Source organism: Mycteria americana, chromosome 7, assembly GCF_035582795.1.
Source record: "Mycteria americana isolate JAX WOST 10 ecotype Jacksonville Zoo and Gardens chromosome 7, USCA_MyAme_1.0, whole genome shotgun sequence".
In the NCBI taxonomy this organism is placed as follows: Eukaryota; Metazoa; Chordata; class Aves; order Ciconiiformes; family Ciconiidae; genus Mycteria; species Mycteria americana.
The window spans coordinates 8,180,121-8,200,536 of record NC_134371.1 but is presented as its reverse complement, the minus strand read 5'-3'; the positions used below and the strand labels follow the sequence as shown (position 1 = coordinate 8,200,536).

Genomic DNA, 20,416 nt, shown 5'->3' with positions numbered 1-20,416 from the left:
GGTTATAATGGTAATGGACGTAGCTATTCATGTGGTAATAGAGCCAGTGGCCATCAACTACACTAATGAATTACATACGCTGCGATGAGTGATAAGGCAGTTGCATATTTGAAAATAAAAAATCCTCCAAATACTTCCTACAAGTTCCACTTAAATTGAACTTCTTACAGAGGCTAACTACTTAGACACTTTCACTGAACTAAAATAATATAAACATCATGTCAAGGTCATAACTGGAACCAACTCAATACGTCAGTGAACCAATAATGACAGGAAACAGAATCTCCCAGTCAGCAGTGGGACAAAGGCATTTGTGGTAAGGTCCCAGTGTGGCCAATCTGGCTAACTGGATACAGTCCTGATCCTTTACACACAGCCAACACCCAGAACTTCCCCATGCCACCCCGATTTCTATGAATTTGTATGTTCATGTCAAAACTTTACATTGACACAAAACCCCCCAAGAAATGAAATAGCAGCTGAAGGTCCCTATAACACAGGATTAAAATGCTCCTAATCACTGACACCAGAACCCCACAGCTTACAGACATTCAGTACTGTTCTCACACAGACAGAAATTGGTATAAACACCAGTTTCCCATTCACTTTTAAAAAGAGACAAGCCAGATGCACTGAAGAGCACTCCATACTGCCTAAGCCTTCCCTCTACACTAACACAAGCCCGTGAAAGAGATAAAAGCAGCATGCCACACCGGAGTTATTTTTTGGTAAACTAGACCCTAAGTTCTCTCCATCAAGGACAGCTCCTCTGTTTCTTTTCTCATAACAAAGAAAACTGGAAAGCTTTTGATTTTTTTTGAAAGAAGTGCATGATGTGTCAGCCTAAGCATGTAAATACTGAAATCAAGAAACTGCAGTAAGTTTGCCCAAAGAGTGATAAAAAAGGAAGAAAAGAGGGCAAGACAGGGGGGAAGGGAGGAAGCGGAGGCAGACGGTAAAAACAACTGAGAAGCCACATTCATTGAAGAGTTAAGATTTAGTGGCCTCTGTTTTACACCAGTGTGGGCGAAAATCACTTTTAAGGGCTCTAATGAAAGTTGAAAGTTACCTTCAAAAAGTTATGCATATTTCAACCGAAATAAAAATCATTATGCATTCTCTCTAAAGAGGATACAATCTCAAACTGTCAAAATTCTAAACTCTTCTACATATATTACATACAAATGCCTTCTATAAAGAAACCTCTTTTCATTTTTCTTCTAAATTAGCTTAGTGGTCCATGGTATTACACTATCTTGGTCTAGCCTGTGAATAATGTGACAGGTAATTTTTATACTTCTTGCCTGTACTTAAGTTTGAGTGAAGATACGGAAAACAACTTTTATAGTCTAGGTGTAAAAGTAAATGTTCTGTAAGCCCTGCATACCCAATCTTGGACAGCTACCATAAAATATTTCATACTAAATATGTGTCCATCAATAAATAACAAAAAAAGAGGGTAGTGTTTTGGTTTTTTTTCAATAATGTGCAGTAACTTGTTTTTTCTCAAAACTAAATGATAATGCTAACATTGATGTAACCTACCACATTATCACAGAAGGGATTTAAGATTCTGTGTTATCAGATAGGCACCATTATGTAATAGGACGTGCTGAGAAGGATGAATAATATACAGATAACATAGGAAATCATCTAGCTGTAATTTAAAAAATTGGATTCCTCATGAAACTGCCGACTGCAATGACATAGAAATGGATAGTAACAGTCTATTTCCATCTTGAAAAAAAGCTCAAAATACTGCTGTACCAGCTTAAGTTTGCAAGTGATCGGAACGGCTTCAAAATGCTGAACAGTTTAATGTTGTTTAATTTACAATACTGAGGGAACAATCAAATCTCTAACTGAAACCATGGCAAATCCAGATTATATTTTCTCTTGTACCCAAACATTAGGCAGCCACAGCAAGGCTATTTTTCTCAGTCTCTGTGATTTACTTATGTTCCAGTATTTCAGCAACTGTGCTATAAACTGTGCTAAGAAAGACATAATCAAAATGAATTAACTTGCAACTACGGGGTTGGTTCTTTTCTCTTTAGTGAAGAAGTCCACTACTACACTTCCAAATATAGATCTTTTATAGATCTCTCTGTCCCCTTTCATGAAGGAAAAAAGGCAAGTGTGACCATGAGATTAAAATGTTGAATCCAGCAGAGCAAACTACATTTTTAAGGTGCTCCACCAAGAAGAGGGAAAATTATATGGGATGATGCTCATATAAAAAGAAAAACAAGGCAAAGCTTAAAGAAATAACGGAGAGAAAGAAGAGAAACAGAAGAACGTTAAAAGAGAAGGTATGGATAAACATCTGAAGTTCTAAGTCTCTCTCACAGGTAAAACTATGGCTAGAGACAGGAAACAACACAAAATTTTCCAGACCGCACTGTTGGTCCTGGTGTTATATTTTTATATAATAAATGCAGTGTAAAAATGAAAGGAAGGATTTATGCCAAACAACTTTCTGGAGAAGGCTGGAGACACCCTTGACGCCCTACTGCAAAAGCTGTGTTATATTTTAAGACATACACGTGGTACATTTTAAGACTTAAAATCAACATTAATCTGTTTTAAGTAAATCAGCAGGGAGTTCTTTGAAAGTGAGCTTACTCAGCAGTGACAACACTATGGAAGACTCACGTGTCCTCTCTCCATATACCCCAAGTACTGACACACATATTCTTGGCATAGAAGAGTCTGTCTTCTCCTTTCCGTGTTTGATGAGGCCACTAAAGAAGCAGGATTAGAAAATAGCCCTTAAGTTTGCCTCAGAGTTTCAGTGATTCTGTGGAATCTGCCTCTCCTCCTCCACAAATAAATACCCTATTTGAGCATGCCAGCCTTAAACAACTGGTACCATAAGCACACGGAAGCAGCCCTTTTCAAAATATATCCCAGCACATTTAGCCCTTCTCAGTATATACTGCCTGAAATCACTATCTCTATAACCAACAGCTGTGTAAACAGCTTACATTTCAAATTCCATCTTTTCCATAACAGGTGATGCTTCTATTGCAGCTAAAAAGTAATGGGGCAAAAAAACTCTCAGATCCCCAAGAGATTCGTTTTACTCTGCCTCTGTAGTAGAGGTATTCTATACTGCTGAATAAAGCTACAACTCCAGTATTAGCTCACTGTGATGATTTTTATATTCCAAAGAACTTTTTGAAAAGTTCATAGATAAAATTCTAAAACTACTAAAAGTTGAAACTTTCACACATTTTAATAAAATGATTACCACTTGAATACCTTGCTCTTTTAGAATCCTTCTCATGTTTATGCTTCAAGCCTTGCATCAAGAGGCTTGTTCCATTACCCATATGTGCAAGAAAGATAGTAAGGAAAGACAAAAGCTAACCTGGGAAAAGAATCTAAACTTTTCAAGTGCAGTGGTTTGACCAGAAATACAAACTATTTCTCAGAAACATGAGTTTGATTATGAAAGGTGCTTTACAGATTTGGATTAAATGTGCCTCATAGTACTACTGCTAAACCCTGTTCTAGAGCAACAGAGGAATGTAAGGGTTTTTTTTTTAATAAGTTATAAAGTAAGTTTGTTTTGGTTCTCTGAACATGAAATAATTTCCAGTTGAATTTCAGAGGTATTAAACACTCACAAATTCAATTGCCATTACTTAGAATTGTGGCAACTCAGCATATTTAATGGCTGATACACCTCAGCATGGTCAGCTAGAACACGTGTCAAAGAAAATTTTGAAGGATTTTAGCTTCAAGTGACTTTGATTATAAAGAAACAAACCTAGGAATCTGAGCAACAAGTTCTCTGCCTCCATACAGGCTTTCCACCCATTGCCTCAAAACCACATCGATTGTATCCACTTTCTCAAATAAATCATTCTATCGTTGCAAAACAACTTCCCAAATTGTGTTAAACAGGATAACCCAGAGTATTCTGGATTCATGCATCTTTTCCATTCATGTCTCCAGTTATAGGAAATTTCATGTTAGTTAACAAGTAGAGCATTCACTGTGACTAAAACCACTTTCTGTTAACACAGCCACAGATTTGAATAATGAACCTTTTATTGCTGTAAAGGTTAAATTTCAGTAATTTTTAAACACTTTTTTGAATTTTGTAGAGGTCATTCACAAGAGTAGAGTTGAGTCTGCAGTGAACGTTACTCCATATGGAAGAACACAGTTATCACAACTGAAATGAACCATTTAATACTAGAATGTCCATTAACGTGCAAATTTAAAAAGATGCCAAAAAGCAACAGAGAAGGATAAAAAAAAGATGCGTACGGGAAGAGAAACAGGGTAAGCTATTAAGTTATAAAGCAGTATTTTCTATTACACAGGCACACAATCGATGTATATCCATTCAGAAAGAAGAACAATGAAGAATTCAAACAGAAACTGAATGCATGCTCTGCAGATCATACACCACCATATCCAGTGTTCTCAGAGTTATTCCTAATTTACAATCAAGTAACCAAGAGCTGAGTTTCAGTCATGTTGTTTACAAACAAAAACACCACAAGTGAAGAATTTACGTCTAAGACACTAAGCAGAATCATGATGAACAGTGATGTATCCAAAACCATATTTTTGTCCGTTATATGTATGTCTTTTCTATCATTATGAAGGATATATATGTATTATACCTGGTATACCATTTATTGGTTTGAAAATACATTGTCATATTAACATGACTAATATTTTCAAGGGCACAGAAACTGTCCACACATGAAAAAAAAAAAAAAAATCAGAATTTTCTCACTTGCTCCAATTTATTATTCCTGATGTACCAATAATCATACGATCGAATAATTCCATTGATATCTAGCTCTTATTGCAGTACAGAGAGTAACAAAGACAAGTCTGTGATCTAAGACCTCTTTTACTTTACGCTCCTCTTTCTTGTTGATGTAAAGCTAAGTGAAGATGTTTCTAATACTATTCTCCACTGAGGTGAGGACTAATAGACTTATAATCATGGGCTTTCAGCAGTACAGAAACTCAGATTTGAAATCAACATTAGTTCTCTGTCTGGAGGCTCTATGCAGTCACTTGGATGTAAATTAATCATATAACTTGAATAGCATGACTCCTCCTCAAAGTAGGAGAATCTGCAGCATTAGGAAAAGTTGATCAGCCTTTCTCCTAATACATTACAAATCAGAACATGACCCTTACGTGGACGTTAAGCCAGTGCACCAGAGGTTAGGAGGAGAAGGCGGCTTTCTTCAGCAACTGCAAGAGAATCCTTGGAAATTGGGTTAATATTATGGTTTTTTCCACTTGAGAAATTCTTCCAAGTTTACTTCTCACTTGCAGACTAAAATGCTACATATTTTCTGTTAGTAAATAAATGAGCTGCATTTCACTCAGTGCATTTTTATACTAGTGGTTGAATACTTAGAATGCACTTTACGAGCTCACAGATCTGACCACAAGCATTTGCCATGCAGATTTAACCACCCTGAGGCTGTGGTTCGCTGTATTAGGTAATTTCAAGCAAGACAGTTTTACTTACTCTTCTGGTCTGAATGTTTCCTCTTACAACTTTTATTTCCTCTTATTTACTCCTCAGGTTCCTGCCAATGAAAAGCTTTTACAACCTTCTCTCTGAGGACTGGCATTATACTTACTGTGTAAGAAATGCATTTCTAAAGCTGACCTGTAACTGTTGCTCTGTAGGCAGACTACAAGGCACAGGTCTTGGGCTTTTTTACTCTAAAACAGGGTTTTTTGAGCTTGGAATAGCATCAGTTTTATGTGACACTGCATGCTGTCTGACAGGTGGATAAAATAAACAACTAATGTATATTCCAAAAGAAGAGAATTTCCTGAGTAGGTCAGAGCAGTGAAAGAGACAGCAGAGGAAACCAACCTGGTAAAATGATAGTCTACAAAAGCACATCAAAACATCCCATTTCAGAAACCTGTTTTCCCAAATCCAATTCTTGTTTTGCAATGGAGCTGACAAAGCTGAGGCATAGTTTAAAAAGCTGAATGGCTTGGAAACAAACAAGCAAAAATCCCTCCCTGCAACTCGACAGATTATTTTCAGTCACTAACCTGCATAAGATAAATTCCTACGATGTTTATTAATACGGTTGTAAATACAGAATAATTTCTGTCTGCCTTATAATAGTACTATCCCTGTTTGATACAATAAACAGAATCCCCAATAAACAATTGCAATAAACAGTAAACAATAAACAGATTGTCTGGTAGAATATAGAAACTAGGAGAGACAATAAGCCTATTTTTTGAAGGACTGTTAATCATTACAATAAATAACAAAAATATAGCAAAGAATCCAAATTTAATCATTCTCTAACTTCACTTTTAGGAAAAAAATCCATCCTCTTGCAACAGAAATTTACACATTTTGCTAAGCAGATTTATTTCTCACATGAAATAGATCTCACGGGGTCAAGATCTCCTATGGTCTGAGAGGTACAGTACATCAAGACTGTAGATTACACTTATCACAAGTTTATTTCTAGGAAATGATTTGGCAAGAAGGACAACAGCTGAGTTTTTAACAGAGAATCACATTTGCTGTGTCATATTTAAGGAAATACCAAAATATTTTCTTTTATGATTTTAATTACATTGCTAAGTCATTTCCAGCATTGTGCTGAGAGAAAAATGCACATCTGCAACATTAACTGAACACAAAGAATAACTTTGGTAGGACTGAAATAGGCAATAGCCAAGGGAACCTTCAGTGTTCATATTGTAAATGTTGCCGGGAAATACTTATTATTTTGATATACTGAAGTTTGCAGATTCTTTCTCATGCTCTATAGATCTTGTATACACAGATCTGGAATGAAAACTATATGGAATAGCTGCTAAGTGACAACCGAAATTTGCACTGGACCACAAGCCTGTCATAAACATCGCACTCGTAGATCTTCTGCCTTCACATTTTCCTTACAGCCTTTGCCGTGTGTTTAATCCGAAATAGAATACTTTGCCTAATAGGTGTAGTGATGTTCAGAAACAGAAGTCGTCTTATTTATATAAATTCTTGACTTAATCTATTTTAATTTACACAACAACATCACAACAATGCTCCAATATTTGGCATATTTCTGTTTTGTTTTGCATTTGTGAATTAGAAGGATATTAGCATGCAGTGCCAGGAAGCATTCCAGTTCAACTCAGCTTCGGCTTTGTTCTTGAACTTGGAAAGATGTGCACATACGTAGATAAGCACAGTGCAAGAAGATAAATGAGGGGAATATGAAGTCAATGCATTGTTACATTTACAAGAAAACACACACCTTTTCTCGTGACCACTGTATCTTGGAATAACTAGTGCCAGGCTTCCTGATCCTCAGCTGACCAACTGAGGGTAAGTTTGAGCTGTCCAGGTGCAAATATAACCTACAGTAGTGAAGGCTGAGGAAGGACAAACTTTCCTGACAGTTTATCTGTGTCCAATTCCAACCTGGTCTCCAAAAAGGATAACAAGCCTCCTCCTTCCACTTACCTTGCAGAGGACAACGGACTGCAAAAGAACATGGTGTTTTCAAGACTCCAATCAAGCATATAGATCTTTACAACCAACATATAGACTAGAGTCATATTTTGCCCACTGTATGAAAATAGATATAAAATTAATTTTGAAGGCTGTCTCATCCCACTGTGCAGGAAAAAAAATACACATCAAAACTCATTTCCTCTATGTTGAAAGCAGTCTGAAAAGTTGGGTTAGATAATATGTAACCTATAATACTATCAGCAATATTAACATTTTTAACATAATGTCCTCCAATTTTTTTTTCTTTTCATTTGTTCTAAACATTTATCTGTTTGTTTGAATGCCATACCTCTATAAAATCACTCACTTTTAAGCTCTGTGGTAATCCTCTGAACATCTGAAAAAATGCACTTACAGGAGATAACTTTCCACTACAACACGCTTGTCACGTAAGGATATAACCCGAGAAAATCTAATTCTATCTTTCTGCTATTTTCAGTTTGTCCATTTTTATTTGTAACTACCTCTGATGTTTTGATGTCCTCATAAGAAAACTGCGTGGCAGGTACTCCAAGATGGTTGATGAAATAATCTGAATCTCCCTGTATCTGCACAGAACTCACATTAGATCCGGGACATTTAGTCTTTTCCACACAGTTGAAGCTCTGGCCCTGAAAAACAAAAACAAATCAAAATTCTACTTACTTATTTACAAACAGACTCTTAACAAGTCATATCACTATCTCATTTACACAGCATTCTTTGGGTTGAAGCATTTTAAAAACAGGCTGGAACTTACACTGGTACAAACAGGTATTAGCTGATTCATACTTAGTAGTGAGTGAGTCTACAAACCTTTCACCCCCAATTGATACATAGTGCAGTCTTTGGGATCGGACATAGAAGAGTGTGCTGCAACATGGCTGAGTCTTTCAAAGGACAATGAAAGTCACAGCTAATTGAAATGGTAGGAGGGTGTTGTGGTTTAGCCTCAGTTGGCAGCCAAGCACCACACAGCTGCTTGCTCACCCTCCCCCTCCAGCGGGATGGGGAAGAGAATCTGAAGAGCATAAGTAAGAAAACTCGTAGGTTGAGATAAGAACAGTTTAATAATTGAAATAAAATAAAATAATAATAATAGTAATAATTTGTAATGAAAAGGAAAACAATGAGAGAGAGAGAGAGAGAGAGAGAGAGAGAGAGGAACAAAACCCAAGAAAAAAAACAATTGATGCAACTGCTCACCACCCACCGACTGATGCCCAGCCCGTCCCCGAGCAGCAAACCCCGCCCCCTGGCCAACTCCCCCCAGTTTCTATACTGAGCATGATGTCATATGGTATAGAATAGCCCTTTGGCCAGTTTGGCTGTGCCACCTCCCAGCTTCTTGTGCACTTGGCAAAGCATGGGAAGCTGAAAAGTCCTAGACTGGTGTAAGACTATTTAGCAACTAAAACATCAGTGTGTTATCAACATTATTCTCATACTAAATCCAAAACACAGCACTATACCAGCTACTAGAAAGAAAACTAACTCTATCCCAGCCAAAACAAGGACAGAGAGGCAAGGGAAGAAGCCTTTGGTAGGCATATGAAATGTCCCATACTGGGCAGATTAGAGGTCATCATGGTACCTTTTGGAAGCATGTTCTGAGATCTTTAATGGCTACTAAGGTATCAATTATTTATTCAGTTAATAGCATGCTCTCTAACAGCAAAAAGCTGAATCAGATAATCATATTCAAGATATCTATGGTCTATGAAATGCTGGCAATGTAAAGAATTTGCTGCAATTGCAGAGTAGGGGTTAAGAGAGAAACAATTAAAAGGCTAAAGATTTATAAATACACATTTTCTGGGTAAATTGCTTAAAACAATTCTAGTCAGTGACATGTTTGTATTTCTCTCACACTAGTATTTAATGGTGAAATCTTATCAACAGAATTGCACTAAATATAAGACGAAAACTGGAAAACAAGCCCAAGACTGAGTGCCACATACTAGTGTAGCTTTCAAATACATTAGGTAATTAACAGTAGGCACAAAGGCTTTCAACATCTATTATAGCAAATAAGCTACTTAGGCTTCTTTTTAAGAGTGTTAAGAAGTTGAAGTACTAGAGATTATTTACATTTAGCTAACAGTTTATATAGTATAACATAACTTCCTCAGACCTACCCACTAAATTACTAGTTTGCTACAAGAACAGTGTAAAGATTACTTCTCTTTTAATATTAAAATACACTAGACTCTGTATATTAAAGTTCCTGAGGTTAGCAGGAAAATGTTTTAAGAGTTAGAAAGAGTCAAATCTTGGTACTTTTCCATTTTTAAATTAGCATAATTATTGCTTCACAGTTTCACTTCAGTGCTATGAAGAATGCAATTGCATATTACCCAGTATAAATAAAAGCTGCAGATTCTCACAGAAAACTATTTTAAAATACCTTCAAGAAATAGCTTCCATTTCATAAGTATTTTTGAAAGGTGGCTATATCACACTCTTTTTTTTGTTAAACGTTTCTGCTCCCGCCATTCTTACATATATTCACAGTTGTGCAAGGTCCATCTAAAAAGACTGAGAGTTACAGTAAAAATAGAAACAAAAGATCACTTCTGTATGTGCAGTCCACCTCCAGTAAATACTATCCCCTTTAAAGATATCCATGGAGCAACATGATTCACAGCAGCCAAAATTCTGGCTCTCCATGGCATAGTAAGAGAAAAGAATAATAAAAATTAAACATTAACGTAGCATTAATCTTAGGTGTCATTTGTAAGTCATAGTTGTTAAAACATTGCAGACAAAAGTTTAAATCAGGGCTTTTGGGGGATTTTTTAGATTTAGATTAAGAGATTTTTTTAAAGTTTTTAACCCTTAAGGCATCTCTTTAATTACATTTGTTCCTGTGTTTCACTCCCCCTTTACATCATACTTGAGAAGGTTTCAATCACATTGAGAAGACATTTAACAACATCACAGTGTGGCTGTTCAAAGACATACAAATCCACCTGCTATTTAAACAGCCTCAGTAAAGTCAATAACCTTGTTTTTTAAAAACCGAAGCTACAACAGAAACAGCAGAAGCCCAAACTATATATTCATTTCAGAAGGTGTTTTTAAATAACCACATTTTATCGTCTACAAACTTTCCCAGTCAAAACCACTGTACAGCACACATCCACACATAAAAGAATGTTTATAATTTTATGCATATACATGCACACAAGATCCATCCTTAAGTGATTGCTCCTTAGACACTCTCCTCACTTCCTCATACTGCCCAACACATTTGGTCAAGTTTCATAAATGATGAGTAGTCTGTTCTTCCAAAAGTTTACTGAATGATGTGAAATATAGCTTTTGGATTCAATACGAAAATCTCTGAAATAAGCAAAAAAACCCCCAGAGTTACCTACCAAAGAAAATCACAAAGTTAAATGACCAAGTTAATCCCATTAAAACTGTTGGGCAAAACAATTTAGTATCGGAAAAGTCAAACAGCTGAAGAGTCAATGATCCATAAGCAAGCCACTAAACGGAAGGATCTTGTCACTCTAAAAAGACCTGATCCTAGCTCTCAGTAAACACAACGGCAGCAAAGCTCTTCAAGGCTAATGTTACTTGCATCTACTCAGGTTAAGGATTTATCTAACTATCGTGACTATCCAGAATTAATTTTCAAGAAGTAATCAATAGAAGGGATATCTTGAAACGTGGTAAGGACCATCAAAATCTTAATATATACCTCACAGAGGTAAGGAAATGGAGCAGGGAAATGAATGGACATTTCTTTCCTTGTAAACCTAAATCTTTATACCTTTCACTCTGCTTAGCAAACATTAACCTTTCATCAGCTCCTATGTATTCGTATCTAGAATCTGTTACGAGACTTTCAGAAAAGGAATACTATAAACTGCTGACTGGAGGTACAAGTGTGGACTTGGAATTTATACCTGGAATTCCCAATTGGAGAGGGGTAATAGAGGGTAATAGAAAAGGAAAACAAGGTTTCATGCAATGAATAACATTTCACACAGCAAAAAATGCCAGAAATTTTTAATCTAATATGTGAGAAATCAACTGGTATAACTGTACAAATGAAGTTCTAAGGCATTTTCCATTAGTGTCATCTCACTTATACCCCCAAATTGTTGGCTAAGTATCAAGAACATTAGAAAGCTGGATCATTATTGTCATCTACTAAGCAGATTAGGTTTCACAAAAAAGCAGTCAACATTATAGATACTGCAGGGCAAGCTAATTGAGTATTTTGAGATTGTTCCCCTTTCTGTATTGCTTCTAAGAGGTGAAAATGATGGTAGAGTCAGGTAATTCTGAATATACACCAACCCCCATTTCTGCTAGCATACCAGGAACAGAAAAAAGAGACTCCTTCCTTTTTCAGAAACCCAAGCCTGACTTTTAGCCAGCATTCTACCCCTCAGAAAACACTTTACTACATTCCATTTTAACTATTCAAAAAGAATCTGTTACTTTTTTCCTCACTATAGCAACAATGAAATATTTTTTATGTATGAAAATTTACATATGAAACATTTACAGATTCAGTTAAGAGTACAATGAGATACGGTATGTTTTGGTTTTTACATCACCATCCTTCATGGTGATGGTGAAATGGATTTATATTTTTATGACAGCAATGTTCAATTCAATCATGCTAGCATCTTAAGAGTTTAACTGCTTTGTTCAGCTTTCACCGTTCTGACGCACAAGTCCCTGATAATGACTAGTTCAAAAATAAATATTTAACACTGCACTAATATGGGAGAATACTTTATGTGCAAGATACTGCTCTCTTCCAATTTATTTTTATTGTTACGCAGACTCTACATCAGCATTCTTCAAGTCTTTGGCAATGACTGCAAACTTCATGTAGCGTGTTTTGCATTCATTAAACAAATGAAATGTTTCCCAAAATTAATGGACTTTAAGATAAAGAATAATAATGGTCTACAATTAATACAGCTTTCCCATCAATGAAGTGTTGTTAAACTAAGAGGCAAGCTTTTAACTTAGTCAATGCTAGAACAAAAGCGCACCATACAGCATGCCACATATTTCACATACAATAACAAATCAAAGCAAGTAAGTTGTTGAAGGAATCAGCAAAGCAAGCCTCTTCCTCTCTCCACCCGTCTTACAGTTATAAGAAAAGAAACTGAGGAACAATTTCCTAGAGTAAGATGCAAAAATGAGATAGTCTTATCATGCAGAAGAATGATGGCAGGCATGGGAATGATGGGAGATGGGATGGGAGTAATTTGGTGGTGGGACTTTTTAGGCTGTCTGCTTGCCTAAACGCAGGTGTCTAATGCCATTTTAGATGATGCAAGGCATTCACACAGACTTAAAGCAAGACATGGGAAAGCTGTATCTTACTGGATCAGCATCTGTAGAAAGGAAGTATATCAAACCTCAAATGGGATTAAACTTTTTTGTTATATGACTGAATGGAGTTCCTTTATTTATACAGATTTTCTTGTCAATGTCCAGGCAGCTCCGCCTTGTATTTATTATTATTGTTTTGCAGGTAAAAGTAATATCAATTAAGTCTAATATCAACTGCATCTATAGCATTGAACCCAGCAGCTAGACACATAACTGAAGCCTTACCTACAAATACCTGTTTATAGGACTATTATCCACAAATACTGGCTACATTAGTAGTTGCTGCTTTCATTTCCTTCCCTCCTCATCCTTACCTAGAAGAACCATCCTAAATCTTTGTTCGATCTTTCCGTACTGAAGACACTACTGTTTCTGACAAAGAAATTAACTTCAAAGTCCACTTAGTTAATCAACTGGAAATATTGTTCTTGTATCATGTGAAACACTCTCCTACCAAAACGTACAAGCTCTGTCTCAAGTTTCTTTCAATATGCACCAGTCAGGGAATCCGGGAAAAGATCATCTCCCAGAATTGTAGTTGCAATTAATGATAAGCAGGACAGCTCCCATGCTTGGCAGCAGAATGCCTGATCCTTGCTGCAAGCCAAGTAGGCATGAATGCAGAACAGAGATGAAAGACTGACTGTGAAAAAAATTACTGCTGCTGGGAAATGAAGGTCACTCCTAAGAAAAAACCTACTAGGGGATGTGGGCCACAAAATTGACTGGGGTGGGGGTGAAGATTACACCAATGCCAATAATATCCAGAAACACAAGATTTAAAAGCATTTTAAAGTTCTTCGATGCCAAATAATTTGTCAATCATCATGTAATAGCAACTGTGTATCACTTTGGCATTCTGCTTTCCCTTTAATTATTTTTTACCCACCAACTCTTCTGCTATTCTTATATGTTTAAATCTAAAGTGGTGTCATTTACAAATAAACCCTCTTTGTAACATGACAAATTTGATTAATTTTAATTCTAATAATCCACAGAATCTTTCCTTTCATATATGCAATGACAATTTGTGAGCTCCCAGTTTGGGAAAAAAGTTTAATTGCTATGCATTACTTCATCAGTTGCAGTCAGGTCCTATTTAACGATCCTTTAAATGTTAGCTTTTATGCAGGAAAATAAAAAAATTAATAACTTTAAAAACGCATCTAGAATAAATTACCAGCAATGCCCTCTGTAAGAACTAACTCCGTGCTTTAGAGCAGGCAAACTACACTTCCTCAGCTGGTCAGTCTTACAGTAAAACACACATAATAGCACTATTTAGATCACTCAGTTGCTCAGGCTGGTCTCCACTGTGTCAATCAAGTCCTCCCTTTAGATTGGAAGGAAATCAAGCCGTGTGGTTAGACAGTAATCAAGGAGTGGTTCACGTCAGTGCAAGGACGTGCATGCTATTCATAATTGCATAATTTTATTTCTCTGGAGTTCATTTTGGTTTTCAGCATCATGTTACAGGTTTATATTACAAATTTGAGAAAATGAAGAGTACCATATGGCCCATTAAATACATTTAATTTGGATTAATGTTATAAAATAGACCTTACATACCTAAAGTATAATGAAGTGGTACTTCACTGTAGACCTTATTCTAACACTAATCAGAGCTAAGCATTCATAGGTGCCTTTTGCTGCAATGTTAAGATCCTGGTATAAATAAAAGCTTATATTAAAAAAAAAAAAAAAAAATTCTTGGGCATTTCTACAGCTCTCCTTCCACCTGGAGACATGTACCTGTCAGTTAGTTCTGGTCACCTTCCTTCCTTATGTGACTCCAGCTGAAGTTAAAACTTTAGCAGCTTTTGAAAATGGATTAAAATGTCTAAGTAGTTTTCGACAAGACAAATAAAGAATGACCAATTATTTGTACAATGTGTCAGTGATCCCAGCTTCAGAACTACAGCAAGAAAGTTTATTCTTCATGATTAATCAATCTCTATTTCTTGAGCTGAATCGCCACCTGTGTTAGTAACTGGTGCAAGGCAAATGCATTTAAGAAGTAGAAGCATGATAAGACCATCTAGATGAAGTAAAATTATCTAAACAAAGAGCTATAGAATTTATTAAATTAATCACAGACCATGTAAAACTGCAGAAAGCAACAGATTAGCATCTTTATTACTGCGAATGTGTTATGCTAAAACATCATCAACAGGTAGGAAAGGCCAGAGAAGCTGCATAGCGAAGGATTCACAAGTATGTATCTCTCATCTATAAAAACCTGCTACAGTGACATACAAATCATTACAGGAAGAAGGTTTGACAGCTCATAACAAAATATTATTAGCTGTTTGCTTACTCTGACTACCAAAATCTACTGAAAAAAATCATGGAGTTTATAGGAATTGTATTAATTCTATGGCAAACACACTCCTTTGTTTTCTCTCATCTGATTATCTGGTTTGACCATAAACATCGTGCTTTGCTCTCTGTCTTTGCTGATTGATCATATATACTGCTGTTAATGCAAATCAGCTCTTTATAAAATTATTAGGGAGATTTAAGACAGCACTTTCCCCTGTAGACCTCAAAGTACGTTTGAAATCAACTGAAGGCAAGCAAGGTACCTAATATTTCAGTCTTACCCAACATTACAAAGCTTAACAACTAAATAGAAATTAAATGCATGGCATTTCCCAAATTCTGAGCCTTATCAAACTGTCATGATTCAAGTATGTACATAAAAATAATTCTAAATTATATCCACTCATTCGTTCTCTGCATGAGAAAAAGAAAAGAAAATCTAAATGTGCTGATGATAATTAATACAATATATACAAAGAATAGTTGCAGTTTAAATAGCCTAAGTGTTACATACCATTACTGTGATGTGTTTGCCTATTTACACAATGCAATCATCTGATTACCTCCACTATTTTAGGGACATAATAAAAATACTAAAAAAGGGATGGGCAGACTATAATGTTCTACTATAGACGGTAATATTGTAAAAAGCTGTCATTTCAACGCTTGTGCATGTCTTTTACATCTCTATTGGCCATGACAGCAAAGTCCAAAAAGCACGTACAACCCTGTTTCCCAATGATCTTTGACCTCTTGATGCTGTATGAGGCATTGAAACACACCTGAACAGCTTCATCTGATGATACTTATTTTACTTGTTAGCACATTTTAGTCAACATTTCTAACAAAGTAAAGCATAAACACTGAAAAAAATGGATCACCCTGTAGACCAAGCCTATAAGCATTCAGAGTAAGATAAACATGATTAAAACTACAGCAAGAAATCTTCTGAGGTAGAGTGACTAAAACCTGCTGCTTTTATATTTAGAATAAAATAATTAATTAAAAAGGAATAAAATGTTGGATCCTTAGTTTCTCAGCAATTATTTCCTTCCAGCTTATGCATATTTTCATTTAAACATGTATGAAGCTTTACTGAAAATATTTAAAATCTGAACATTACTCATTTACCTTTAAGGGCAGCATGAAGACTCCTAGTGAAATTGTTCTGTAGCACTGCAAAATCAGTCACAGAAAAGATGCATTTAACTCAGAAATTTTCCCTAGTTTGGGTTCTTTACTATTGTCTCAGTAAAATGAGAGATGTTACTTGTACACACACACACATTTCATTAAGAAGACTATCTTGTCACTAGGGAAAAACAACTCCCACAAGAACTAGTGTTTATTTAAAGACATCAGGGACAAAGAATTTAGCATCATCTTCAATTCTTCTGATATCCACCACAGTGCAGGTGATTCTCAAACAGATCGCTACAGCTGCCAGGGATCACCATTAGCCCCTTTGAAATTCACCCACAATGTACTCTGTTTTCTTACACAAAAGCACTACGTCTGGAAATTCCATGAGTAAACTGTTTTTTAGCCTGTGTGGGAAGAGTATTTGCACAAGCAAAACCTGCCTCTCAGCTAAACCACATGGCTTTAAAAGAATTGTTCTTTGACAATGCATGCAGGTGTCCTGCATGAGAGACAAGACCTTTTTCACCCAGGGGGGCAAAGGAAACTGAAAATTGTGACAACTACAATGCTTATAACAGGTCAGATCAGAGATTACCCAAGATCCAGTTCTGATACTGTATTCATATTTGTATTGAACCAAGGAAAATTCAGGCTATGCAACACAAGATGCCATACTTAAAATTCCAGTTTTACTTTTCAAAAAAGTGTAAAATAATTTTGGCCTTTTAATGGTGATTTCCTACAAAAATTGGGAAACTATAATACTGGTGGTTATAAAACAAAGCATGGAGAAATACATATGCTTGGTGTGAAATATTTAAATATATTCTTATATGTTGTACCCCTTTACAAATTTAAATTATTTTTTATTTAATTTACAGCTACAAAACATGACAGAAGCATAAACTTGTATTGCTTGTTCAGGGCTTTGTTTTCTGTTAAGCAGCATTTGCATGTTTTGAAATCATTGTCTTATTTTTTAAAAAATATGACCATCAGCATAAGTAAGGTCTTTATAATAAATGGGACCTCACAGGACTGAACCACATTTTAGATACGAAGTTTACATCAAACTGGTAATAAATACAAAAGCAAGGTAGTAAAAATTATATACTGCAAATTTAATTTCCTTTACTGGACTTCTTCTTCATTTAACTTTATCTACTGACAGTTTCTCTCTGATTCCTGATGCTTTTTATATGATACTGAATTACATTTATCCTTCCTATACCTAAATTGAAGTCATATGCCTCATTAACTCAGATATACTTGTTGCCAACACCCAGTACAAACTGCTAGGAATTTTAATGGCTTTTTTAAGGGAGGTAAAAATCAAGCAGGTATGCTCCTATTTGATAAGAGAATTTCAGAGCAATCAAATATTTAGAGCTAAAATTACATAGCATAAATTATATAAGTGGCAAGACTGCAATTGGAATGCCATCAGCAGTTCCAAACATCTCAGTACCTTAAAAATATAGAGAGTTTCAAGGTTTAACAAAAGTAATTAAGAAATTACAGAACCTAGCTATGGTTCCACTTACCCAAGACTACTACTCATCAACCAGAAAATGTACAAAGTACTGCATTAAAACTTCTCCCATATTTTTCCATCAGCACAGATAAAAGCAAGCTCTCCAGCACCTCAGGTAAAGTAAATTTAAAGACTTATTTTCCATGACCACAGGCTCAGCCTCAATATTCAGTGTACTACTTTTATTTACGGTAAAATTCAGAAAACAGCTTAAGATCGTATTACATTATGACGAACACCCAGCAAAGAAAATACTATATTAACAGATGGAACCTGTCTCCACACCCAACTCTGAATACACTGAAAACACTGAGTGCTTTTTTCCTTTAAAGCTTGTATTTTTAAATCTAGTTTTTAATCCAAACTATTTTTGAGCATGGAATGGTTGCATTTGTAATTAAAGGACACAGGCAAATCGTTTGTTGATTATGTAAAAAGTAATACTTTCCTGGACTTAATGGTGTTCAAGCTTTTTCTTCCAGGTATTCAGTAGCAGGACTACTAGTCAGTGTTAGTTGTCACATACATACTGAGATACTGTGAAACCCAGGTTTAACAAAATGCAAATTAATCAGTTTTAGTATAAAACACTGATAAATTGGCACTTAATAAGAACTGCATGACTTCCCTAATGTTTTGTGCTGTAGTAACATTTGTTGCTAATATAAAAACAGTGCTTAAGGAGGTAAAAGGATTAGGATTTGACAATAAGACCTCATTTTCAAATGGTTGATATTTTATACTCCATGGAAATAGCTGTGGCTTGTAAATAATTTTAAATGCCTAAAGGCATTCTCACTCTAGAACACGTAGAGACAGAAATACTGTGAACCCATTTCAGTTTAGTCTAACTCTGTAATGATCAGGTTTTGCCATGCTACTCATTTTGGGATGCATCATTCAAACCCTCCAAATGGATATTAAATAATTCATGCCAGTAAGATTACAGTCTTGCTTCTCCATACCCCATAGGAAGAAAAAGAAGAGAGAAGTTACTTGTCCCTCTAAAGGGGACAGATATGTACACTCACTCTATTATTTGAAGAGTTATAATATATCCTATTTCAAGATCTCATGAGTGTCCCAACAGGACAGTCATTGTGAGGCTGGATATCAAATAAATATGCAATAACATATTGTTCACTGGTCTTCAATATGGTTGCACAAAAAGACAAAAAATCAGGAGAGAAAGCTTCCACTACATACTTTCCACTAAAAGTGAATTAAGGCTCACCTAGAAAAGTAAACTATGAAAGTAAATTTATGGATTATTTTAATGATCAACACTAGATCAACACCCCATTAGTATGCACAGCACACGCCTGCAGAAGCCGTGTTTCTCAGTTAGCTAAGCAGATGGCTCAAAGCACCCCATCACTCTATCCTACTTTAAAAAAAAAAAAAAAAGCAAAACACAAACAAAACCAAAACCACACACAGAGCAAAATTTGTATTTGTATTGCTGTTAGAAGTTAGGCCCACACTTAGTTGTAATATGGATACTACAGTTTGCAACTACTCTAATTTATATTTCCCCAAACTATCAGCATTCACGTCACAATTCCTCTTTCTGAATTACATAGTACTCATGATCTGTAGTATTTCTACCAAAAATGTTTGCTAGCACTACTCCCCCCAAAAAACACTTGTCAAAGTGCAAATCAGCTCACCAAAGTCATCCTTCTGAGCCTTATCATAAAGCTGACCCAGAAAGACAGATGCGTCAGATCTTAAGTGAAAGTCAACCTGCTACCGTTTCCCCATGCAGTGGATTGTTTCACTGTACTGAGATCTGAATCTGCTACTTATAAACACAACATAATCTAAAGTATATCACTAGAAAAAAAAAAATTATGTCATTTATCCATCACACATGTGAACATATTACGTCACATATTCCCTACCCCTCTCCACACACTCCCAATATCCAATATCATACCAACTCTTTTCCAGAACCTAAGAATCCTACTGAATCATACTGCACATCTCTAACAATACACACAGAGGCATGACAGACCCGTAACGACACATCATCCAAACAAGAGGGGATACATATACAAATAAACATGGTATAACACGTGGAACAATCAGGTTTTTAAAATGGAGGAGAAATTTGCAGTCAAAATTTCTCTTTTGTTACTGTAATCAAAGACCAGAGTAAGTTAAATTGTAATATACACAAATGAAGAAACTTGATTGGAACAGAACACAGAAAATCACACGTGATACTTTGGAGGAACTCTCTTGCAACATTGGTAAATTATTGCAAATCTCCCCTCATGGCACCAACCTAGAATAAGGCCAAAGTAATTTACTTCTGGCAAAGCTTTATCTTGCCCTGAAACCTCTGGTCTGACATTTAAACTTCTCGATAGCAACTATGCACGAACAAATCACTCCCTTCCCAGTCACACACAAAAAATATTTTTCATTCTTGGAAATGGAAAGTCACTCCTATTAGTCCATACAGAGCATGAAGGTCAATAAACTACCATCATATTTTTCATAAAAAACCCCTCTTCTGA

General features: G+C 35.7%; 1 protein-coding gene across 7 annotated transcripts in view; it reads right to left on the bottom strand.

The window, feature by feature from the left end:
* Window positions 1-20,416, bottom strand: part of NAALADL2 (N-acetylated alpha-linked acidic dipeptidase like 2) — a 520,054-nt gene that overhangs the window by 92,244 nt on the left and 407,394 nt on the right. For all 7 annotated transcript variants that reach the window (XR_012776415.1, XM_075506899.1, XM_075506901.1 and 4 more), the window contains one exon: window positions 8,005-8,151. Coding sequence is in view for 6 of the 7 variants with exons in the window: in XM_075506899.1 (XP_075363014.1) it covers window positions 8,005-8,151 (147 nt within the window). In the remaining variant the exon portion in view is untranslated. The remainder of the gene's footprint in view (window positions 1-8,004; window positions 8,152-20,416) is intronic.